Source organism: Schistocerca americana, chromosome 5 (genome assembly GCF_021461395.2).
Source record: "Schistocerca americana isolate TAMUIC-IGC-003095 chromosome 5, iqSchAmer2.1, whole genome shotgun sequence".
NCBI classification, from domain to species: domain Eukaryota; kingdom Metazoa; phylum Arthropoda; class Insecta; order Orthoptera; family Acrididae; genus Schistocerca; species Schistocerca americana.
This window is the reverse complement of record NC_060123.1, coordinates 393003590-393030639: the sequence shown is the minus strand read 5'-3', so window position 1 is coordinate 393030639 and position 27050 is coordinate 393003590. Positions and strand designations below refer to the sequence as shown.

Sequence of the window (27050 nt, the reverse complement as noted above, 5' to 3'; positions counted from 1 at the left end):
CTGCTGACCCCATTTCTGATGATTTTGTTCAAAACTTAAACAATGGTGGGGGGTTCACATCCCGGACCTAGCACGTTTTGATCAACAGTCAAAGACATTTCCCCTAGACAATATGAAACGGTTTCACATATCTGGGAAACGCAACTGGATCGTTTCCATTTCCTTTGAGTAGGGTGCAGCACCTGGCAATGTACAGGCTCGACCGGGGTGAAAATATCGACTGATCGATGTTGGATCTGAACTGTCGAATGAAGAAGCAGGAATCGGCAGTGGAGAGGAAAGCGACAAGGTCGGGGTGTTATGGATGGTCGGAATAACGTAATAACGGATACTGAAGGTAGCGACTTACAGTGACTGTAACAGTGTTTATTTTTCCAGCGTGATAGTCCTACGAGACAAAATTTGTATGGTGTTCTAATTTTACTGTTAAAATGTGAATCAGGGTAAACTGTGGAAAATAGTGATATTATTCATGGTGTGATAGTATTGTTTCTATTTGACTGTTCCAACTTTCCCAGAGCTCCATATGTAAGTTTTTCGAGTATAGTTGAATTGTACTAAATGAAAAGTGTCTTATTTCTGTGTGATAATTTCAGCTAGGTAATGATGACGTTAACAGATTGACATCAGTCCTGTCGATATGGACAGAACGACAATGAAAGAACGATTGCAGCTGTATCAACAGTGACTGTAACAACGTTATTTAGTTTCGAGTCTTCAGTGAATTTTGGTATGCAACGTAGTGTGACTGGTTTTATAATGAAACATAAAAAAACTTCTAGATGTAATAGTATCTATACCCAAAACAAAAAGTAAATACGCTCAGAGGTGGCCAATGTGCTTTGTCCAGTTAATTTCGATTGCCTATAGAGAGAGAGGGAGTGAACTGAAATCTGTTTATTGTGGCGGAACTCGGCGTTTGGGTTTGGGTTGCAGACAGTGCAGTTTACTTTTGCTGTCGTTAGTGTTGAATTTTTCCATTACATACAGTTATACCTAGTCACTTACAGTTTCAAGACACAGACAACATGTACTTTCTTCATTTTTGCCAAATTTCACTTTTGAGGGATATAACAAACCCCAAGAGGTAATTTGGCATATTAGATTCAGAAGGAATATCTTGGAAACCATGATACATAAAAGATGTGTCTGATGTAAAAGTTTAAATGTAATTGGCGTTCCCAAATTTTGTAGACAGCTTTTGTCATACTGCAAAATAAAATCCCACTATTAATTAACTTTAAAAGTGAAGCCTTTTGTTGCAATATAAACTACAGATGCGTTCACATCCATTCATGCGTATTAAAGCTAATTTCTGAAATACCATTTTTGGAAAATAAGCTGTACACTACGTGATGTCAGAGTATTTTAACGTATTCCCTTAAAATAAAGTTTCCATTTCTGTCTAATTATTTGTTTTACTGACTTCTGTTTTATGGTTTAAAGTGTAATGTTACGTTTTCAATTGATGTTTTTCTTTTACTTTTGTAGTTCACCATTTCACATATTTGTTAACTCAAAATAATATTTAACTCATTATTTTGATACAAAATCGTAACAATAATTGCAATCTGTAATAAAATACTTAAGATGTATTTTCTTTTTTCATCATTGACATAAAATGGACGAAATTACTTCCAATAATACACATGACAGACAGCACAATGGAAAATATATTTAGGATGTTTCGCAAATTATAGCGGCGATCCTCCAAGTATCCTGTCCACTACAGGTAATATTTCAGTGTTTTGGAAACCCTTGGCGAAGGGCCGCGCACTCTAGGGCGCCTTGCCACGGGTCGCGTGGATCTCCCCCCCCCCCCCCCCCTCCCTCCCCACCCGCCGTCAGAGATTCCTGTTCTCCCTCGGGCATGGGTATGTGTGCTGTCCTTAGCGTAAGTTAGTTTTAGTTAGATTAAGTACTGTGTGAGCCTAGGGACGGATGACCTCAGCAGTTTGGTCCCACAGGAAATTACCACCAATTTCCAATTTCCTTGGCGAGGAGAATTGGTTTTGTACTAGGCAATGCAGCTTTATTACATTGTTTCTCGAGTTGAGATTAGTACCATTATCATTCAGCAGGACAAGATCTGAAAATCTCCTCACAAAGCTCTTCCAATATCGAAAGCCATATAGACTCGAAGGCTTTCCATTTCCCTTCAAATCCTAAGGGATCACCAGACTAACGAGTTTCTAGTCATCGGATACAAACCTCAAAACAGTTTTTCACACTGACTCCTCCTTTTTTAATTGTTTTAAGATAAACTAATGAACAGTTTGCACCGAGAATTGGAGAATCTCTTTTTGAAGTCCCAGATGTTCTTGTGACAATATCGAAATCTGGTAAGTTAACGTCTGATCTTATCAAATGATAGTTAATGGAAGACTTCTTTACAAGTGCGGGAGAAAATTTTCGTTAACATTAAATTCTTGGGATGGTCAGTGTGAAATAACCGTTTTGAGCGTCATACGGAGGACAAGAATCTAATTCTTATGGCGATCCCGAAACGCTCGATAGTACAGATATTGCCACTGGACGCATATGCCGTTCGATGGTAAAAGAACATTGTAAGATTTTCAGATCTAGTTCTGCTGACTGATTATGATGTCAGTCTCCACTATAGAAACAATGCAGTTAAGCTGCAGCCACTAGCAAACAGTCAATCCTTGTCACCAAGGTTTTCCAAATACTGAAATATGCCTGATAAAAATAAGGATACAAAGAGGCTCGCCCACCACAGTTTGCGAAACTTGTTGAATTTCGTTTCACATTGTGTTGATCGTCGAGCGTATTATGGGAGGAAATTTTGTTCATTTTATGTGCATGTAGTAAAAGAAAGTTATAAGCATTTCTTTACGATAATAATTATTGTAATGATTTTGCATCATAATGCTCAGTTGCTAAGAAAATACAGGTATTTGAAAAGGTGAATTAAATAAAACGAAAAAAAAAACATGAACTTAAACGTCTAAACCAACAAACTGAAGCATAAAACAAAAGTAAGTAAAATAAACGATTAGTGTCATAACGAATGAAAAGATACTTCAATGGTACACTGAAACTACTCGAACACTACATTCTGTACAGATTATTTTCCAAAATTGGTATTCCAGAAGTCAGCTTTATTACACATTGAAGCATCTGTCGTGAAAGCCTCTTTAATTTATGACATAACAATAGTTTTTGATTTTAATATTAATTAATGGTGCTGAAGTATTTTGTAAAATTTGAATTATTACAAAAGTTAATTACCCAGGTGTTAAATATGTTAATTACTGGTCTGCTTTTAGTATATCATTTTCTTGAAAATATTTTCTCTAAGACTTTCTATGTAAACTTTAAGAACGAAAAAATCAGTGTTGATTAATTTTGACCCCCTGAATCCCCGCCAAGTTTAGTTAAGATCATTTATTTACACATGGTAGTAATCCCTTATCACTAGGTAGTACAGTTTTTAAGTCTCTCAGTCACCTTTCTTTTTAAGACGACGGCGCTTTAGAGTATTCTTTATTTCTGGGAGCAAAAAAGAGTTATATTGGATATGTCTGTCGAATGTAGACCCCGCAGCTCCCTTAATATATTCTTTTTGACTCAAAATTCACGATCAAGTAACGAAGTGTGAGCAGGATCATTATCGTAGCTCAAAAGCCATATACTATTTCGCCACAAAACCAGAAAGTTTATTGAACTGCTTCACACAGATGGCGCTGAACTTTTAAGTACTACTTCGTGTTGACCTTTCGATGGTGTGGCAGTATGCAGTTAACCCATTGAACATTATCTCCACATTTGCCCGCACCTGACAAGCTTTTATACGGTCTTGGCAATCCAGAATGCTTCCAATGAGACGACTGGGAATTAGTTTCATCTCTGGATTCCTGAAACCGTTTCATCACCTGTTTGTAGGCGTTTCAGTAGTTATGTATCGTTGTTGGCTTCGTGAAGCGACTTCTGAGCAATGTGCGTCCGCTGCTGTTCAAACATTTTGGAAAAAGTTTTTCCATCACACGTTCGTACCCATTTTATGCAAAAATCATCTACAGTCACTGCAGGTTGGGGACCATTCCTACGAGAGAGTGCAAGAATTCAAATACCTAAGGGCACTTTTAACTGAGAACTCGTCATGTGAAGCAGAGATAAATGCCTGAATACAAGCAGGAAACCGATCTTACCACAGCCTAGCACAACTGCTTCGGTCTAAATATCTCTCCACACTGTTCAAGATTCGACTGTACAAAACCCTCATCCAGCCTGTTGTTCTATATGGCCGTGTGACATGCAGTATTCGGGAAACAGGACTTTCATAAGCTCCTTGTTTTTGAGAGAAAAGTGCTTCGGAAGATCTTCGGTCCGGTTCTGGATGCAAATACAGGGGAATGGAGGATCAGGTACAACCAAGAGCTTGAGGAGCTATACCAGCAGCCCAACATAGCAGGAACTGTCAAAGCCGAACGAATGCAGTGGGCCGGCCATGTGGCCCGGATGGAGGATCACAGATGGCCTCGGAATCTCCTGGATTTCACACCTAAAGGAAAGAGACCCCAAGGGAGACCCAAGAAACGTTGGAGGGATGGACTCTATGAAGATTTAAATCAAGTGTCAATAGATGTGAACGGGTGGTGGTTAGCAGCAATGGACAGAATACAGTGGAGGAGGAAACTTTTAGATGCGTGCGGTCCACTGGGCCTGATCACGTAGTAGTAGTAGTAGTAGTAGTAGTAACGGATGTTGAAGACATGCAAAGGAGCGCTCGTTTTAAATTTGTCCGACTGTCAAAAGGGGTGATAATAGTCCAGTCCAGGGCACGGAGGTTAGTCAGGGCCTCATCGCAACAAGGTCATTCAAATCTGTCCGATCTCCCGCGTGCTGGCTAGCCGTTCGCAGTTGTAGCTCCTGTAATGCTGGAACGTGCTGACACTCTCATTCGAGGTGATCGACGTGTCGCAGTCAAATAACTCGATGCTCAGCTGGACGTTTCTGTTGTGAATACTGATACACTCGTCCACCAATTGGGGTCCTCACAGTACGTGGACGACAAGATGGTTATTGATGCAGCAGGACGTCGGCTCCGACGTCGACCAGTAGGGTGGTACCGTATGGGCATACGGGCCCTCAGAGTGAGGTGGCGTAAGAGCGCTCGATTGAAAGATTACGTTGAAAAATAGCGTTTCTTAGTCAAAAGACTGCGGAATAATGTGGTGTATTGGAATCTTCAACAAAACTATCCCGCTTTTAGAAAAAGAAATGAATTGCATTACATACTGAACGATCCTCGCACCTGAAGAAAAAGAGCTACGTTAGTACATGCAAAGTTTTAATGTTTCATTTGCAAATTTGAGTGGTTGTCATATAAGTATTTTTCGTTGTAACTAACCGCAAAGTGACGTCAGCGACACTTTCCAAGCGAGACGTGCTAGTGCTACAGTGGCTTTTGTGTCTGAGCTGCTATCATAGTCTCAGTGGTCACATCGACAACAGTCAGAGCAGGAGAGAGATTTTTTGTGCTGCGTATCGGTCGCGTCAGTGACGAAACTTTAAGCTTTACGCTACACGTTTAACCCTATCTTAATTCATCATTCGTGGGTGATAGGTGTTCGCAGACTGATAGAACTATAACTTTCGGTGAATGTTAAGATACTGAAACGACGTGAAACTCTACGCTTTGCAGTATACCGCGATGTGGTGCAGCAAATTGAATTATAAATCCTGTTTCAATTAATTTCTAGCGAATTAGTAGCGCTAATGAGAAACTCAATAGATACTACTGGATAGTTTTATTACCGTAACAGAAACGTTAAATGAAAATTAATTTTCTATCCATCCACTTTCGGACAATGAAACGAACGCCCACCTGTGATAGCTGCTACGAGGGTTAGCTGATGTACTGCTAGCTTTACTCCATGCATTTGTGCCGAATTGTCCACGTCAAAACTGTTTTTTCTTTTATTTCTTTCTTTGTAAAGCCGTTTCCTGGAAATAAATTCAGTCTCATTTCATAAAATAAACTTTGTTAAGTTTCAGTCCTTGTCGCCTTCAGTTACATAACTATATTTTTTTCAAATTATTTGCGGAAGTTGCCATATTTTTCTGTTTTCACGTATTGTTAGGAAACGCAGAAGAAACGAACCATGTTGGGCAAATGTCCACAGAGAGGGAGCTCACAATGGCCTGAACCCACTTATCTGCCAATATAATCACCGACCTCTCTGACTGCGGGTCGGTGATCAGTTCTTTCATGTTTCCCGCGGTTTAACCGGTTAATGTGCGGAACCGTCCAGAGCGCTTGTCATCCCCATTGTCTTCACTGACCTCTTTGAACTGCTTATAGCTTTCGTGATCAGTTGTGTTACTTGCAGAAAACTCACCAATTCTAAAATTTTACTGCATTTTCAATCGAAATCTAAATACTGGTTGTCTAAGTTACATAACACTTGATTATTTGTAGCCCCATCAGTAACCGTATTTGGATAGAAAAACTACTAGATTTCATGTTTGCCTGTTATGCAAACCAATGGTATTTTAAATGCCTAAGCATGTTTGAACATCTTTGTGCCATTATCCGTGGCCACTACTATTTACTTATGTAAAATGTAAATACACTTTCAGTAATCATTGTTGTAAAGATTATGTCGTAGGTATTACCTCAATGTTCTGCTTTAGTTTACTGGTTTTAAGAAGCAAGGTGAGCGATCTGTGGTAACAAATTAGACAAGGTATAGTTCATTGCCAAGATCTTTCATAATAACCTTTATTCTGGATAATCAGTTTCGGTAATCGGTGTTATCATCTTCAAATGTGGAAATCGTTTATAAATGCATGTGTAAATATATAAATGCTTTCCAGATCTGAAGACGTTACACGGATTACCGAAACCGGTTATAGAGGATAAAGTTTATTGTTAGGATCTCGTGATAGAAATAATTCCTTTAATTTCATTTTTCTTCATTGCTTTGTTCTGTAGGAATCTATTTACACTTGTATATAAGAGATTAATATAGCAAATTAAAGAGTGTCCTACTGAAGCCAACAATGGAAAGAAATAATGTAACAATCACAACAGACACAAACTGCTATTAGGCACAATTTCATTGTAATAAGTATAACTTAAATCATATTTACATTCTAGTCAACTGAACAAAAGTGTCTATTGATGATGGCACACAAGTGCTGAAATGTGCTGTATGTGTAATAGGCGGATCTGAAACGCAGTAATTCTCGGAGGCAATAAATATTCGCCTGTAGTACCAAAAACACATGTAACCCTTTGAAGAGCTGGTGACGATTATTTATAGGACAAGGTTACCTCTCTACAGCTACATTTCAAAAATGGTTACCAGCACAAGGGAAACATAAGAGAGAATCGGGGTAATGCAACACATGAGGTCACAGATTTTCACTACACAAGTGTCATGTGTTGCGTCGTTGACTGAAACTTATTCGAAGTTTGTGTAACGGGTATAAGTGCAGATTTTTTATATGTTGTACCAACATATACATACAAACATCCGCCTGCTCGTTGTTATTTGTGTGCGTTGAACAGTCTTTCCATAGTCAAGTTAATAATTTTACAAAATGACTTTTGTATATGTCCATCCTTCCGACTGAGGTTTGAGGAATTTCGGCCGTTAACTTATTTAATAAAATGGACCGACTGCAGCCGTCCTTCAGATATTATTTATTATATAGGTCCCAGTTTGGGTGATTCTACATCTTCAGGTCGTAAGTGAGTGGGTAAACTCCAATCATATGCACGACCAAATCAGTGTCCTGCCTCTATTAACTGGTTTCTGTAGAGTACTGTAACAGCACTGTTATGTTTCCAACCATCTAAGTACCAATTACCAACAGGTGGTAGTTGATGGTTGCTAACACATCATTGTTGTTACAGTAGTCTACGTAAATCAGTTCGTCGATGTTGACCACTGATGCGATAGTGTATACGATTGGAATTCGCCGCCACAGCGTCAAAAAATCCCTGAAGGTGGTGTACTGAATCACCGAAAATGGTGGGTACATAACAAACAACGGGTTGAAGGTGTCCCATTTTACTGCTTATGGCAAGATGTTTCCTGCATGGCCATAACTGCACCACTAAGTGGACTGCATCAGTCCGTATATACTAACCGTTTTGCTGCCCAAAGGAAAATAAGAAAGAATGGCTTACTCTTACCACATTTACTTGGCGGTACTAACCAACCTAAAGATAAACTGCTACTAATTGTCATAATTATTAGCTGGAAATGAAGTAAGTACTGGTTTTGTCCACCATCCTCAGTCAGTAATTAAATATCTCCACTTTTACCCGTTACACGCTGTGTATTTGATCATTACGTGGTTTTAACTGTACTTTTACAGGGATTATGACACTCATTTGTTGAACTAACCTGCCACCTAACTAACAGCCTGGCAGTAGAAGTGTCTTGCTTCAAGTAGTTAGTAGTGCCTTGCTGTAAGTAATTAGCTAACTGAGGCAGTGTCTGAGGCTCACCGTCTTGCCCTGGAGGAGGCCGATCCTGCAGTCGAGGACGACGGTCTGGCCGACGCGCGCCGTCACGTTGTGCGGCCCCGCCCCGTCCTCGAAGTAAGGCCCGTAGCGCCGGCCGTCGCCCGCGGCGTGCACGTGGTAGTGCGAGTGCTGCTGCTGCTGCTGCGGGGGCCGCCACGTGCTGCCTGACAGCGCGGTCGACGTCGTCGTGGTCGCGGTCGTCGCCGTCGTCGTCGCCGCTGTCGATTCGACGAGGAAGGTCGTCGGTGCGGCCGCGAGGGTCGGTGGGTCGCTGCTGCCGGGTGTGGCGTCCAGCAGGGTGGCCTCAGTGGGCGCCGCCTCGCTGGACGCCACCGACGAGACTGTCGCGTCTGGCGTCGACGCCCTCAGCGGCGCACTCGAGGGAACGGTAGTCGCCCCGTCGCTTAGCACCGCATTCCTTGGGGTTGTGGCCGTGTTTTCTGTAAAAGCAGCAACTTTTCCCCTTAATTTGTCATTTATGTGTAAGTAAAATTTACAACATTAACACTAATACAATTCGCGTATGGTTTGCACTGTCTCACTGTCTATGTACCTATGCATTGGACTGCTAATTCGCCTGAGTGTTCCTTGCGTCATTCCTTGCAGATCACTAGCGAGACAGAGGACGAGCAGGAGGAAAGTGATGTTAATACTGTGAACAGTGTCTTATCCCAATCTCTTTCCCACGTCGGCCCCTATTTCTTTGCGGAAGGAGAGTGATGCTAAAACACTCAATATTGCCTCTCTCTAACATGACCCGTGTGGTGTCACCGCCAGACACCACACTTGCTAGGTGGTAGCCTTTAAATCGGCCGCGGTCCGTTAGTATACGTCGGACCCGCGTGTCGCCACTGTCAGTGATTGCAGACCGAGCGCCGCCACACGGCAGGTCTAGAGAGACGTCCTAGCACTCGCCCCAGTTGTACAGCCGACTTTGCTAGCGATCGTTCACTGACAAATTACGCTCTCATTTGCCGAGACGATAGTAAGCATAGCCTTCAGCTGCGTCATTTGCTACGACCTAGCAAGGCGCCATTATCATTTGCTATTTATCTTGTGATGCATGTACCGTCAGACCATTTGTTCACCAATTATGGATTAAAGTTAAGTATTCCAGAAGCTACGTACCTTTTTTGCTAGTCTCTATTCCTGTAACTGTTCCAGACCTCACGCCAGCCTGCGTGAGATTAAACGCGTGCCTTGGGCTTCCTCTCATAGTGGCTTGGCTGTCTTGCCAAGTCACAATAATCCCAATTTCCCTGGTACCTCTGAACAAAAGCGCCATATACGTGCTTTTGTTTCCTGTGAACTTACAACGATCTCCTTGAGTGCGAGGTCACAAAAAGCCAATGATGTTTACGGCATTCGAGGCCCCATATATTGTTTACCATGCGAACACAATATTGGCTGCTAGAGGCAACACGGGGCTGGACTGGAGTTACCCAATAGTGAGTACAGCATGAGGCTAAGAAACGTAGTTGAACTGCTTAAGTCAAATGGTTCCAATGGCTCTGAGCACTACGGGACTTAACATCTGAGGTCATCAGTCCCTTAGAACTTAGAACTACTTAAACCTAACTAACCTAAGGACATCACATACATCCATGCCCGAAGCAGGATTCGAACCTACGATCGTAGCGGTCGCGCGGTTCCAGACTGAATTGCCTAGAACCGCTCGGCCACAACGACCGGCAACTGCATAGTAGACCAGTAACTCACAACAGTGCTAGTGGTGTTTAGACAAAGGACAGCTATAAACAAAGCAAACATCGCTTTATAACTACAACAATAGTTGACATTTCGTCAAAAAGGAACCCAAGTAATTTTGCAGAGCGAGGAAAAGTGGCCGATGAAATGTTAGTGTTTCTACAAGACCTGTGACTAGAATCTGTGGCGTCTCATACCTCGAATGTGTGGGCAATCTACATGAGGAATACGATGACGACGATAAGTGCTTAACAAGTGAAAGTCATACTGGAAAAGGTGTCCAACCATGCAGCTCATCATCTTTGTTGGACACGTACTCACAAATCCCGTCTCCTGTGAAACGTAGTAAGGGACAATAGTTGTCCAAGGAGCGGGTGCTAAACATGGTCCGCATGGAAGATTATCTGCAGCATAGTACAGAAAGAATTATGAGCAGATTTCGAATAAGTCTTCAGCGATATAAACTTTAACCACTTAAGAAAAACTCTGAATATTCAAGGGAAGACAAGGTGCACTTGTTACAGAAACTGGCGTTAGCGCGTTTCAAGAATACTGGATACAATTTACATGATCGTGACCTACTACGTTATGCACATCAAATGGCACAACATGGAGCACAATGATTTCTATGGAAGCAGCGGATGGCTGCCTAACAACGAACAGTGGTACAGAATTGGAAGATATATGATGATGAAACTGCAAATAAAACGTTAGTTTGGCGAAGCACAGCAGACTGCAGGAACAACCCGAAACATTGTAGTTGAGGAAAAGAAACTTATCCCATCGTTCGGTAAGTAATTTGTTTACAACTCCGACCAGACGAGATTTGAAGAGGAAATGCGTGTGAAAGGAACCCTGGAAACTAGGGATAACAGAACAGTTGTCAATATGAACGAACATCAATGGCTTAATGCATTCGTATACAAATTTGCCGACAGTGAACCTGGATGCGAAATCGGCTGGAAAGTTGTTTATTATGCTGCGAGAAGTAGGGTGTGCTCTGCTCTCTACAAGTCTCTCCCGTATGCGTGATCTTGCAAGAGAAGTGCGGAATATTTACGTCACAGGAAGCAAGAATGGGAAAATGGGCCTAAGGGAACTGCTTTTGGCTGGTCAAAATAACATGCTTTAGCATTCGGTTGCGTGCCATAATATTCAATCAGTTAACATCACCTCGTTAAACCAATACTAATCTATACGCATTACTTAAGAGTAGATACCTAGCTGAACGTCGTGCCCGTTTTGTAGCTCCCAAGCAGTTCGCCTTCGACCTTGATCATGCGAACCTCTGTAATCTCAGTGACGCGCCGTTTTTCGTTCGCTGCTCATTGTGCCCCCAATGGTTCGTTTTGAGCGTTTCTTGAATGTCGACGATGTTCACTTTGTTACGTGTGATACTTACATCCCATAGAACGCTGATCTCTGCACCTCCGGGACACTCATTTTCTGTCGCCTTTATGATGCACGTGGTGAGAAATTAGTAGCTAATATTTTTCCTGTTAACACAACACTTTCAAATGAGAGTTTTTAAAGATTGGACTTGCAACTCCGCACTCCTTGAGTTCCTTGTTAGTGTAGGTACAAAGATTAACGCACCACCTCCCTTACTCCCCCTTCTCCTCCGCCCCCCCCCCCTCCCCGGCCCCTTCAACACGGACGCGCACATACACACACACACACACACAGAGAGAGAGAGAGAGAGAGAGAGAGAGAGAGAGAGAGACAGAGAGGAAGGGACGGAGGGAGGGAGGGAGGGATAAATACAGACTGCTAGAGAATCTAACAGGAAAACACAAACTGGTATTTTTAGGGGCTCTTCTTCAATCATTAACATCGAAATGCAGTGGTAGACAAAGTGCGTACGCTACGACCATGTGCGTCTGTGATCAGTTAGCAAAAATGTTATCTATGTGTACGGAGACCTTACATTATTTTACAACTGTCAGTGAATGAGTAAAGTCGATGTTTCAGCTGCTTCTGCAATGGCCTTCCTCTGAATCTACCAGTAAAAACATTTTTCTTGAATTAGCCTTAACATTCTTATCTATTTATTTAAATAACTAATAGAATCTACAGCCTGTATAAAATCAAAGAAGGATGTACACTATGTGATCAAAAGTATCCGCCCCCCCAAAACATACATTTTTCATGTTAGGTGGATTGTGCTGCCACCTACTGCCAGGTACTCCATATCATCGACCTCAGTAGTCATTAGACACCGTTTGAGAACAGAATGGGGAGTTCCACGGAACTCTACGGACTTCGAACGTGATCAGGTGACTGGGTGTCACTTGTGTCATTAGTCTGTACGCGAGATTTCCGCACTCCTAAACATCCCTAGGCCCACTGTTTCCGATGCGATAGTGAAGTGGAAACGAGAAGGAACACGTACAGCACAAAAACGTACAGGCCGACCTCGTCTGTGGACTGACAGAAACTACCGACAGTTGAAGAGGTTTGTAATGTGTAATAGGTAGACATCTATCCGGAACATCACACCAGAATTTCAAACTGCATAAGGATTCACTGCAAGTACTATGACATTTAGGCGGGAGGTGAGAAAACCCACATATCATGGTCGAGCGACTGCTCATAAGCCACACATCACACCGGTAAGTGCCAAACGACGCCTCGCTTGGTGTAAGGAGCGTAAACATTGGTCGATTGAATAGTGGAAAAACGTTGTGTGGTCTGGCGAATCACCGTACACAATGTGGCGAACCGTTGTCAGGGTGTGGGTATAGACAATGCCTGGTGAACGTCATCTGCCAGCGTGTGTAGTGCCAACAGAAAATTCGGAGGCGGCAGTGTTATGGTGTGGTCGTGATTTTCATGGAAGGGGCTTGCATCCCTTGTTGTTTTGCGTGGCACTATCACAGACAGGCCTGCATTGATATTTAAGCATCATCTTGCCTCCCACTTTTGAAGAGCAATTCGAGGATGGCGATTGCATCTTTCAGCACAATCGAGCAGCTTTTCATAACGCACGGCCTGTGGCGGAGTGGTTACACGACAGTAACATTCCTGTAATGGACTGTCCTGCACAGAGTCCTGACGTGAATCCTGGGATGTTTTGGAACGCCGACTTGGTGCCAGGCCTCACCGACCGACATCGATACCTCACCTCAGTGCAGCACTCCGTGAAGAATGGGCTGCCATTCCCCAAAAAACCTTGCAGCACCTGACTGAACGTATGCCTGGTAGAGTGGAAGCTGTCATCAAGGCTAAGGGTGGGCCAAGACCATACTGAATTCCAGCATTAGCGATGGAGGGCACCACGAACTTGTAAGTCATTTTCAGCCAGGTGTCCCGATACTTTTGATCACGTAGTGTAGTTCCCAACAGGCTAACTGGTTAAAACAGACACTTTATTTGTGGTATATATGTCTCTGTTCGTATTTAAATGACATAAGGGTAATTATACTCCGTGTTGTTGAACTATACGGTTGTAAGTGAAGCCTCGCGTTATACTCGTATTTAAACAATATAATGGCAATTATGGTGTATAGCTCTGAACATGTGTAACTATAATTTTAAAAATTGTAAGCATTTTTATTCTACTTTATATTGCAAAATAAATGAGAAAACTCTGCAGTATCCTGTTACTGGATCACAACTGGAAGCTAATTGGCCTCTTGACTAGTTTAATAAATTCGACCTCTACAGCAGTGATACCTCTCTTCAATCTGAATAGTTAGTGACTATATTCTTTCTGCAATTAGGTGTGTTGTGCGTACTGATGTGATGCCAAATCTCTCCAGCGACCTACTAAGGCCTCATTACTGCCATGTCACGAAGCGTCGAAGTTGTTATTCGTACCAAACGTGACATAACGGCTATTAGGTAGGTGACCGTAGCGTTGTGGCTATTAAGTGTACGACATCTAACGATTCGGGTGGAATACGACAGAGAAATAGCAAATTCCCTATGAGGGGTTATCAACGTCGCTGGAGAAAATCACCTGGAAAAATTAATGTCAGTCAGAATCTGTGGACAAGGAACTTCTATGTCTAGCTTCAAACGAAAGCGGGGGACTAAGGGTCGCAAATCCTGAGAAGCATTATACTAATGAGATGTCTTGCAATGTCGATAGCGAAAATCGGTATCAGCTCTATTCTTCAATTAAACTGACATACTGGTAGAGCACTTGCCCGCGAACGACAAAGGTCCCGAGTTCGAGTCTCGGTCGAGCACACAGTTTTAATCTGCCAGGAATTTTCATATCAGCGCACACTCCGCTGCAGAGTGAAAATCTCATTCTGAATGCTGAAACTGATCACTCTGTACAGGCAAAAGGGGATACTTCGAATTATGTGAATTTTGTCTATAACGGATTCAGCTGAATTCTATTACTATTTCTGTATAGGGTTAGAATACTAACCATTGCTAGTCACTGTTGAACGTAGTTTTATACAATGCATGGCCGATTTTTGGTTTGCGCCACTTTTCAGGTTTATTCTATTATCTGTATCCATGCTCAGTGATGATCAACAATGAGCATGGAAAATGTAATTGGATGGAAGTTGAGCGCAAGCCCGAAATCCGTCGACCATTACATAGTATCACTTTCTATTGCGACTGATGCCAGTTATTCTCCTACGCCCTGCTCATGCTTATATTTTATGAATGTCAATATCATGTATTCAGAAAAACATATTATTTACAGTCGTTATAAGTACCACTTATTAGTAATAACACATGGGCCAGTTACTTTAATATGACCGCCGACTGCATTCGACGTCAACGTGCAGTAACAGCTCAAGACAACTGGTGGCAATACTATCAGTTGATGGTATATATGGGCATTGGGGAAAGTGAGATCAGCCCTGTCAATGCCGTAATATGGGAATGGAGATATTTACCTGACGTCCCAAGGAACATGATCATTAGATATTGGACCAAGGGCGGAAGTATTTCCGAAACAGTGAAGTTTGAACACTTTTCTTATGCCACATGGTTAAAGTATACCGTGCGAGGCAAAATAATGTCATCCAAAACCAGCCTCAAAGCAGCTGTGATGCACCATGGGCCATAGGTGAGAAGGGTGAGTGATGGTTGCTGAGATGTGTATGGGCAAATTGACGCTGAGCAACAAATCACCCAGAAGAACCAAAGAGCTACCAACAGTGTATCCTCAAAGACTGCCTCCTCAATGACTGCCTCCTCAACAACAGCCTCCTCAATGACTGCCCCCACAACGACTACCCCTCAACAACTGCCCCCTCAAAAACTGCCCCCTCAACGACTGCAGCCTCATTCGCTGCCCGCTGAACGAGCGTTCGGCAAATTTTGCTGCTTATGGACTTCTACAGCAAGTGCAAGAAAGCAATGAGGACTCAGAACTGTACAATGATTTTTCAGGGAGCTTAGCATGGAAGAGGGCTGAAGAGCAAGCAAAATTTAAGCTAAGAAAACGAAACAGTAAGAAATACAACCACTTATTATAAAAGTCTGGTATAGAAGAAACACGACTGATTAACACGTACGTAAGCTAAGAAAACGAAACAGTAAGAAATACGACCACTTATTATAAAAGTCTGCTATAGAAGAAACACGACTGATTAACACGTATGATCCTAAGAATGCACTAAATGAGGTGAGAAAAGGTGAGGCCAATGGTCTTCGACTTTGCACAATAAGGATATTTCAGTTGTATGTTGCAGAGATATAATTTTGGAGTTTCTTATATAATAGGAATTACACTCCTTGCAAGTGATATTCACTCCTTTATTGCTAGGGGACTACTTTAACTTATAGCTAAAGTGATTCTCGAATACTCTTTCGTGACGTAGTAGCCCACTAAATAAGTTAGGTACGTTGCATATTCTCGTGTCCCATCTGAAAACGAGTGGAATCTCATTTTCTAAGACGTTATAGCTATTGTTCAGAAACCACGTATTACTTGATGAAATTGACCATTGAACCGACGTTTGGCATCAAGTTCCATAAGATATACATTTGGAATACAAGGCGTTTGAAATCATTACGACAAACGATTAAACGTTCCCTGCTTCTTCCCCCCACTGCGCGATGCTAGACTTCCTCTAGTACTCATAGGTCATGGGATGACAAGTTTTCGTTGAACCAGCATGGTTGATTTAATTGACTAACAAGGTGTGTGGCATACAATATCTTAGAAGTGAATGAGGAACTTCAATTTTGCTCGGCCTGCCGCTTTTCACGTGGACCAGAAGAATTGATGTCAAGCAACACATACACTCCTGGAAATGGAAAAAAGAACACATTGACACCGGTGTGTCAGACCCACCATACTTGCTCCGGACACTGCGAGAGGGCTGTACAAGCAATGATCACACGCACGGCACAGCGGACACACCAGGAACCGCGGTGTTCGCCGTCGAATGGAGCTAGCTGCGCAGCATTTGTGCACCGCCGCCGTCAGTGTCAGCCAGTTTGCCGTGGCATACGGAGCTCCATCGCAGTCTTTAACACTGGTAGCATGCCGCGACAGCGTGGACGTGAACCGTATGTGCAGTTGACGGACTTTGAGCGAGGGCGTATAGTGGGCATGCGGGAGGCCGGGTGGACGTACCGCCGAATTGCTCAGCACGTGGGGCGTGAGGTCTCCACAGTACATCGATGTTGTCGCCAGTGGTCGGCGGAAGGTGCACGTGCCCGTCGACCTGGGACCGGACCACAGCGACGCACGGATGCACGCCAAGACCGTAGGATCCTACGCAGTGCCGTAGGGGACCGCACCGCCACTTCCCAGCAAATTAGGGACACTGTTGCTCCTGGGGTATCGGCGAGGACCATTCGCAACCGTCTCCATGAAGCTGGGCTACGGTCCCGCACACCGTTAGGCCGTCTTCCGCTCACGCCCCAACATCGTCCAGCCCGCCTCCAGTAGTGTCGCGACAGGCGTGAATGGAGGGACGAATGGAGACGTGTCGTCTTCAGTGATGAGAGTCGCTTCTGCCTTGGTGCCAATGATGGTCGTATGCGTGTTTGGCGCCGTGCAGGTGAGCGCCACAATCAGGACTGCATACGACCGAGGCACACAGGGCCAACACCCGGCATCATGGTGTGGGGAGCGATCTCCTACACTGGCCGTACACCACTGGTGATCGTCGAGGGGGCACTGAATAGTGCACGGTACATCCAAACCGTCATCGAACCCATCGTTCTACCATTCCTAGACCGGCAAGGGAACTTGCTGTTCCAACAGGACAATGCACGTCCGCATGTATCCCGTGCCACCCAACGTGCTCTAGAAGGTGTAAGTCAACTACCCTGGCCAGCAAGATCTCCGGATCTGTCCCCCATTGAGCATGTTTGGGACTGGATGAAGCGTCGTCTCACGCGGTCTGCACGTCCAGCACGAACGCTGGTCCAACTGAGGCGCCAGGTGGAAATGGCATGGCAATCCGTTCCACAGGACTACATCCAGCATCTCTACGATCATCTCCATGGGAGAATAGCAGCCTGTATTGCTGCGAAAGGTGGATATACACTGTACTAGTGCCGACATTGTGCATGCTCTGTTGCCTGTGCCTATGTGCCTGTGGTTCTGTCAGTGTGATCATGTGATGTATCTGACCCCAATGAATGTGTCAATAAAGTTTCCCCTTCCTGGGACAATGAATTCACGGTGTTCTTATTTCAATTTCCAGGAGTGTATTACAAACGAACGCCACGGAATGCTTACTCCCTGCAGCCTGTCAGGTGCATAAGCAGTTTTATACAAAGCCTAGCGTGGCTGGGCAGCATCAGCAAACATTTACTCTGGAACAATAGTTGTTTCCCATGACGTGAAGTGTCACCCGTATTTATATTTCTCACAACGACTTTGAAACACCCTGCAGAGAGAGATACACATAGAGAGGGAGAGATAGGAAGGAAGGAAGGCAGGAAGGTAAGGAACTGCTGGTTATTCCACTTTACATACAATGTACCTTTTCTATCAGCAGAACACCATCGCATAATGTGTCAAGGCCTTAAATTTAAGGAATTGGATTCTGTTCATGTTGATGTCTGATAATTTGGAAGTCATTGTTTGTTCATCTTTTTGTCGGTAGTGTGTTATATGTCATAGGAAATAATTTCGTGTTACCCCTCCTTTGCTCGCGCGGATGGCATTCACTATCAACATGATTCTAAGGCACACATTTTTCCGACCGGGCTGGATTGAGCTCGCGCCAACTCTCTGGCTGTTAGCTGCAGCTATTGTTAGTTTCAGTTATGCAATTTCCATTGTTAATGGAACACTATTGTATCCTGGAGGACACTGGTCATCCGCCCGACCTCTGCTGTTACTTTCTGAAACGAAGTAATGCGCCGAGCGGGGTAGTGCGTGTAGTCCTTAGTGTAAGTTGGTTTAAGTTAGATTAAGTAGTGTGAAAGCTTAAGGACCAATGATCTCAGCAGTTTGGTCGCATAAGACCTTGCCACAAATTTCCAAGTGTATGTTACTTTACCGCTTTCCTACTTTCAGTTCATCGTTCACGGGCGTTATTGCAGACTTACTGTAAGTGATTGCAGTTAATTTTCTTTTCGCCTAGTATTCACTTCACTTTAAGTTAGTGGAAGAAACGTCAAAGGCCTTAAAAAAAACACAGGCAGAGTTCGGTAGAGCTCCTGATGTATGACTGGGTTGTTCCATGAGTTGAGTGCTGAAGATCTTGACAGTGATATTGTTGACTCACAGAACAAGGACTGTGCATATGAAACTGGTCATGATTCAGCAACAGAACAAGAAGTATTAGAAAATGATGTATTTGAATTACAGGAGGAAGCAATTCAAGAGGACGCATTTTTAGGGGAAAATGGAATAACTAAATGGAGGGAAAGTAAATATCAATGTCAGAAGAAGATCTTGTAATATTATTACGTATTTACCCGAATCCGTCACAATATGTACTAATATTTTCTTCAGCTAAGTTCTTGGGAACTTTTCTAGGGAAAGGGAAGCTAAGGAAAAATATACCATAGAGATCATAGCTTTCATTGGTTTGTTATAACTGTGTGTACCTCTAAGATAATGAAGATGGAATATATCAAAGTAGTGGGATAAATCCAAGGGCAATGGCTTGAATAATGTTACTTGTGCCTGAGTGAAAACCGATTCAGCTTTCTCTTAAGGTGTCTGACGTTTAACAACATACATGATTGTTCGGAGAGACAGAGTGACAATTTGTCTGGTACGAGAGAGGTACTACGACTATTTACGAACAACTGCCAACAATATTTCACACCTAGTGGATACTTTACTACTGACGAACAGCTTTTGGCGTTCAGATGAAACTGCCCATTCGAGAAATATATTCCTAGCAAAGCGCTGCTAAATATAAAAGTGTTTCCTTTGGTTGATGCCGGCCGCTGAGGCCGAGCTGTTCTAGGCGCCTCAGTCCGGAACCGTGCTGCTGCTACGGTCGCAGGTTCGAGTCCTGCCTCGGGCATGGATGTGTGTCATGTCCTTAGGTCAGTTAGGTTTAAGTAGTTATAAGTCTAGGTGACTGATGACCTCAGATGTTTAGTCTCATAATGCTTGGAGCCATTTGAACTTTGGTTGATGTAAAAACGGCTTACTCTGAGTTTAGAAGAGAGAGACTGAATGTACAAAAAGAATTTCTGCCGAAAAAAAAAAGAAATAGAAGAAAGGGTGATAGAATCATTTATCTTCAGATTTCAACGTGATTGTACATTAGCATTATACAGTCCGAAGAAAAATAGGACAGTGTTGGTGCTGTTAAGGATGCATTACGACGATGCTATGGACTCTTAAACACAAGAACAAAAGCAACCTGAAATGTTTACCTTCTGTAACATGTCAAAAGTGGGGATAGATCTTTTTGGATCAGCTATATAAGAAAAACAACGCGTCACGAAACACAAGAAGGTGGTCTGTGGTACTGTTTTACAGTATTAAGAATACTGCATCGTTAAATTGTTTATTCATATTATAAATACCACTGCAAGGCTTCAAATCAAGCTGTAAATGAAATTGGTCTTATAGAAAAAAATCAGCTTGGGGCTAATAAAGTTAAAATTGAGCAACGTTCTCTCATTGAATGTCTTTAGATTTATTAAAAATCCTAAAATCATTTATACACACCATCCAAAGCATCCAATAGACCGCGTATTGCGGGATGACATTTGTCATCCGCTCGGGGAACCGTGTCGGGAATTATCACGTGACTAACGGAGTGTTGAGGACAATTCTACAGTCGCCACAGTATTTACTTGTTTCCCCGCAAAATTGAACAGTTTTTGTCGGTATAGTGCTATCATATCACTGGGCTCTTTCGTCAGGATACCAAGAGGTGAGTGTCACACGAGAAAAACCTAGCAGTAGTAGAGATTCAATGGTGTTTTAATTTTTGTCTTAAATCTGTACTATTTTTGTAAAGTACCCTGAGTTTAAACCAATAACTCATGCTCCACAACACTGGTTTTCTCTGCTGCATTGTTGATTCAGGTATGAACTACAGCAGCCATTACGGAAACTATGAAGGCATTTCTATTCAGGTTAACGAAATGGTGCCGTAGTGACAAATGAGACTTTATTTGTGGCATAGCTATTAGACTTCAGTCGAAGTTTCTCTACTTGGCTTCTAAACATACATTAAATATTCCTTAAAGAAGACCTCTTAGAAACAGAACATGCGATAGAAAAATACAGTCAGTGTTCTCTTTTCAGCTGCCTACAGAATTCAGTACATGTTTTTTTGGTAACTTCTGTATGTTTCAATTGTACACAAGAGATTGGGCTCGAATTCGATTACTGCTATGTGGATTTGATGGACCTAGAGTTTCTTCCAAACACATTTTTACTTCTTATGAGACTGGTGGAAGTTTCATAATTACGTTACACAGGCCAGGTACAATATTAGTTTCTGGGCATTTTGAAATGGAGTGTAGTATCAAGAAGTGATCCTACAGTGCAGACTTACCAGCATGTGGAGTCATGGCGGAGCAGAGCAGCAGCGCGCAAGCGCAGCGCAGCGCCATGGCGGACCTCAGCCCGCGCATGTGCACTGAGCCATAGCGCCGGGACCCTGCGGAAAAGTTCTGTTGTTAAGAGATGGTTTAGCCGTAGCACATGTAGCGTATGATACGGACAGTGCGTTATCAGGAATCTTGCATATCACTGCCCTGTTTCTCTCGGAGAAATTACGGCGATAAGGAAATATGCGCAAAAAAATAGATTATGCACAGTGAAATGTTTAAATGTGAGGCATCAATTTTAAACTTTTACTTTCTCTCACTACGAACAGAAGAACACACGGAAAAATGAAAATGACAGATAATATCACTGAAGATGCCCAGCATGAATAGGTGTAGACACTAATAAAACAATCGGTTGCAAGAGAAAGAGTTTATCTCATCTAACGCATAAATAATAATGTCGTTATGTGCTCATGATTATGAATTATTTTTTAAGCACAAGGAAAAAAACCATTGAAGAAGTATACATTCGTACGTTTGAGAAACATATTCGTTGTTACTCTGCTTTATAAAACCTCATCTCACATATTACGTAATTTGGTCTTTCCTTTGTCTGTTCTGCGTTAATACGAACTTGAGACAGACTATAGTGGACTGAGTGTTTCATTAACAGTGGCAACGAACCCCGCCTAGAACACGTTAAATTTGTTTATACATAGTCCCACTAAAAGACGTAGCTCAGCAAGAGAAAAAACCAGAATACTGTCGAAATATAAAATTATTCATTTTAATTCAGGTTAGTGATGATCTAGTCGAGTTAATGCCATTTTTCTTAATCTCTCTTATGTTTCTGGCACTAATTGTATATCCATCAAGTGTGTACTTTTACAGGATATTTGCTTATCATGTTACGAAGCATACCTGTAAAATTTTGAAGGATATTGTCATGTTTTATCATTTCTGATGCATGTTTGGTTTCGTTATCATCCGATGACTGTTGCAGATTAGGTTTCGAGCCTCAACAGCTACACACAATGTAGATCAGGCTTACTAAACTGGTGTGTTTATATGATAAACATTATTTCCTGTTTCCGAAACCGGGTAAAATGAGAAGCCGTTGCCGTTCGACTGCAAAATGAAGGCATTATAAGAACGAAAGAGTCCATAACACAATAAAAGTGTAATAACACAATGAGATGTTTGGTATAATAATTAAATTAGTGACAGTTCATCTCTGGTGTTCAACATGATCACGAGGGGCGTGCCACAAGTAATGCAACATATTCATTATCTGAAAGCAGGTTGGTTTTATTTAGAATTTCAGTACACTGTGTTATTCCCCCAATCTTCTGCCTACAAAACCCTACTTTTCCAATTAATCTTTGTGAGGGCGATACGCCACCTAACTGTGAGGACATGTATGCCCACGTGGTACCACTTTACAAGTGCACCAGGAAGCAGCCGATCATCCACATACTTCTTCCCACAGAGTGCGTTCTCCGCTGCGACAAACGGATGGAAGTCGGAGGATCCTTCGCTGCTCTTTATGGTTCTCTATTAGGAGACGAGGAACGAAGCGGGCACACAGCTTTGAGTGCCCTATTGGTGAACAAGCGCGTCAGCATTGTGCAGTGAGGTGTTTCATTATGATCCGTCGATCAGCTCGAATGAGAGTGTTCACACTTTCCAGCATTGCGGCAGGCACAGCGGCTGGCCGGCACGTGGAAGATGGGACAGGTTTGCGCAATCTTGTTGCGATGATGACAGACGTCTCACCAAACGAATCACAGTGCTGAACCGTGGCGGTTTCCGTCAGGGCGCGCGCTTGATCCTACAGGAGTCACTTGGGCGAGCGTTCAATCGACTCTGGCCATGGTCGTATAGTTTTGCAGGTTTACGTGTTACCTCTCAGTCGCTCAGTGGCAGCCGTACTGTGTGGATCGTATGCGGAGTTGCGGGAGTACATACAGCACTGCATCGAGCCACAGGGGCCTGCTTACGGGTTACGTCTAGAGGGTGCGTAAAGCTTTCAAATTTTGGCATACAGAGGACGCAGGAGTGACCAACTGCGTTCTTGTTAAAATACAGTTCGGCACTCAGGGAGACCATCTGAGAACAATGCAGCCTGAGTAAGCCTTGAGAGCGGAATTGTTGTGTCTTTTCGCCGCTTTGGAATGTCGTTCGCTAGTGGTGGCTTGAGGTTGCAGCGATCTACCACTGTCGTCAAAAGGCGCGTCTTGTTGTTGCCGCGGGCTGCGTCACCAGCCGTTTCGAGCATCCCAGATGCCGCAGGCCAGGCTCTGCTCCCACAAAAGATAGGCAAATTGTAGGCCAGGACCTGGAAGCCGGCCAGACCTCTGCGTGCACCAGCACATTAGGCTTAGCAGTGCAACCGGGTAACCCAAAGGTGACAACGATGGTTGTGAGTGGCTCTTCCCCATTTCCATCCATACATTTCTACAAATACCATAACTCTGTAATCCACAAAACTCCAACATCATCATACACCGTCAGTACTTACTATACCACTCCTTCTCCCCTTGTCCTAAGTCCGCTCCTGCTTGCCAATGCCACAAACAACCTCCCAAGTTACATAGCATCCCCGAGTAAAGGCAAGCAGACGACCTGTCAGCCGATCGAAACCCTCCACTAACCCACCACCTTGACCCAACCCTCCACCCGATCCAAATACCTAAATTGCCTCCAACCGCCCCCCCCCCCCCCCCCCGCAGACACACACAAGTCCATCCAAACAGCAGCGTGCAAAGAAGCAGTTGACACACAAAGAGCCAGAAGAGGTCCACCACCCCTATCCCAACAACCCCATCACCCTCTGAGGAGACTGGGCCCCCGACAACACCAGTTGTCGCCCTGCGAGGGGACCAGGAAACCATCGACCTGGAGGTGAACTGCATAACCGGGCAATATTTGGATGGTTTTGTGTTGGCGAGGAAAACCTTTTACCAGCCGAAGCCTCCAGCGGCCCTGGGACTAGAACCCAACCTGGAAAGGTTTCAGGCGATGGCTGATAACCCAGAAGAAACACAAAATAACAGAACTGCAACAGAAAAACAGAAACATGTCACCCACTATCTCCCTCTGATTGTTGCGGATTTCAGCAGATGGGCAAAGTCGAAAGCAAGTGGCCTTTTTTGCAGGTCACACTGCCGAATGTCCCCAGAACAGAAGTGAGATAAAAATGGTCCCAGCTGTGCCTGCCACCACCGAGCCACTGCGCCACTCTAAGAAAGGGTGCAGTGCTTCAGGTGTCAGGGACTGAACCATATTGCCAAACACTGCACCATGGGAGTGAGATGCAGGAACTGCGCCGAGGCCCAAGACACGAGGTCCTGTAGACTCAAACCCATGGGTCCACAAATAAGGTGTGTGCTGTGTGGCAAAAACCACACTGTGGGTTACCAAGGTTGTGAGGTCCATAAAAGACATACACAGCAGACAAAAGGCCGTCCCACCACCTCTAGACCCACAAAGAAACCAAGGACATTAACACATGCAGACAAGACGGCTTAAACCAAGACATGACACTCCGAGGGCAACATACGCTGAAGTTGTTTCCCCACGAAGAAGCCACGAAAGCGTAGCTCTGTTACCACAACATCAACCACAAGCACTAAAACAACACCGTATAAGACAAAACAACAACAACCAGAGAGAAACCTCTAGGGAATCCATAACACAAGCTGCCAAAGAGATTGCAAACCTCTCCCCAGCAGTTCCACAATCTCCTCCCCCCCCCCCCCCCCAATCGGATCAACTGTTAGGCATGATAGTCCAGACCATGAACCTTGTCATGGAGATGATGAAGGAATTCAGGGAGGCCCAGAGGCAAAATACGCAAGTCCTCACTGCCCTTCAGGCAGCAGTCCAGCAGTCGCTCCCCTCTGTGACTTCACCAGTAGTAGCAAAATCCCATCATGGGTAGATGACCAAATATCCCACGTCTGAGAATGGGGCCTTTGACGCAGACAGCATTGTTCATCAAGTGGCCGAATTCAATGAATTCATAAAGAAATTCTCAATTGACATGCATGCTGGCGGAAACCCACCTCAAGCTGGGAATCAAAATGACAGTTCCCAGTTACAATGGTTACTGTGTATATAGGCCCACACAAGGTGGAGGAGTTATCATATAAGTAAAAAGAGGGATACCCCATCACCAAATATGCATACCAGCTACCAATAAAATCGAAAACTCCAGAGCAGGCGCCAAACTGCAACAAAAAGTGCACAACCACCACTATGAAACATGGGGTCCAGTTGCGCCCCCTCACTCTCCTAAAAATGGATGTAGGCCCGGAGTATTAGACATAGCCCTCGCTAGGAGGAAGAATGTCCGCCGACCACAACACTGTCGTCTTCGAGGTCGATGTGGGAGTCATCAAAAATGGTACAAATGGTTCTGAGCACTATCGGACTTAACTTCTGAGGTCATCAGTCCCCTAGAACTTAGAACTACTTAAACCTAACGAACTTAAGGAGATCACACACATCCATGCCTGAGGCAGGATTCGAACCTGCGACCGTAGCGGTCTCGCGGTTCCAGACTGTAGCGCCTAGAACCGCTAGGCCACCCCGTCCGGTTGCGAGTCATCACACAAATGCGCAGGTTTGGGAACATTACCGAGAAACTGTCACCTCGGACATCACTCGCTCTTTATCACCTACTGCCGAAACAGTAGAACATGCGCTACGAGACCTAACAGGAACCATCCTGCATGCAGCCGAAGGTGCTACCCTTCGCCCCCCCCCCCCCCCCCCCCGCAACACACACACACATACAAAAAGGGACGGTCTGCCCTCACCATTGCAGCTCCTGGAACATTTACGAGCTCAAATTCGACACGAAAATAGAGTAGAAAAGCAGTAGTTCACAAGAGATCAGGCCACCAGGAGGCTGCTCAATCGTCTACAGGGAGAGCTGAAGGCAGCGCTCAATGACCACAGAAACCAGCAATGACAAAACAGCCTCTCAGCCCTCAAAATAGACGATCACACCTTTGGCAAGCTACCAGACAGTTCATTAAAAGACTCGCTAGAATGACACCCCTGCACGGCGAGCTGGTGATGGTCTATAGCCATGCTGATAAGGACAACGCCCTCGCCGATACCTTCGAGAAGCAATTCCAGGCCGAAGAACCCCAAGACGATGAGCACGAAGAGGTTGTTCACTGTCAACTGCCTGTCTTCCTCAATGCTGAGGAAGACGCAGAAGACGATCTCCCACTTCTCACCCCCAAAGACGTGGCAAAAGTAATTAGGTTCATTCCAACAGAAAAGGTGCCAGTACACGACGCCAGTACACGACACTGTCACCAATCAGTTAGTTAAAACCCTCCTGCCCGCGGTGATCACACACTACATGAACGTCTTCAACGAGATTACTCGATCCCACGAGTTCCCAGCTTGCTCGAAACATGCGGAAGTGGTCGCGATCCACAAATCAAGGAATGACCCTCTATTCCCGCAGCGCTACAGGCCGATTAACCTCTTGCCAAATCTCAGTAAGATCTACGAGCACCTCCTGCTAATACCCATACAGGAACATATAACCAGAGAGCAACTTCTGCGTGATTTCCAATTAGTATTCCGGCACAACTACTCTTCCCCACAACAGATCACGAGAGTGGTTGAAGCAGCCACAGAGGGCTTCAACCACATAGGCTACTGCGGGATAGTGCTAATAGCCGTAGCCAAAGCCTTCGACTCAGTATGGCATAGTGGGCTACTCTACAAGTTATACACACAAGGGTTCCCCTGGGAGCATAGTTAAATTAAAAGCTATCTCATGGGTAGAACTTTCTCTGCTAATGTAGACTCAGCCACCTTCGTGCTGGGGTGCCGCAGGGATAGGTTCTGTAGCCCATATCGTACAGCTTGTTCACTGCGGACACACCAACGGCCCCCTGGC

The 27050-nt window shown here is 44.0% G+C and overlaps 1 protein-coding gene across 1 annotated transcript in view; it reads right to left on the bottom strand.

Annotated features, from left to right (window-relative positions):
- The window catches only part of LOC124615995, a 193057-nt gene that overhangs the window by 84879 nt on the left and 81128 nt on the right, over positions 1-27050 (bottom strand). Inside the window, exons 2-3 of the mRNA XM_047144204.1 lie at positions 21127-21231; positions 8489-8946 (exon numbers count right to left, since the gene is read on the bottom strand). Of these exons, the coding sequence (XP_047000160.1) occupies positions 8489-8946; positions 21127-21205 (537 nt within the window). The 5' untranslated portion in view covers positions 21206-21231. The remainder of the gene's footprint in view (positions 1-8488; positions 8947-21126; positions 21232-27050) is intronic.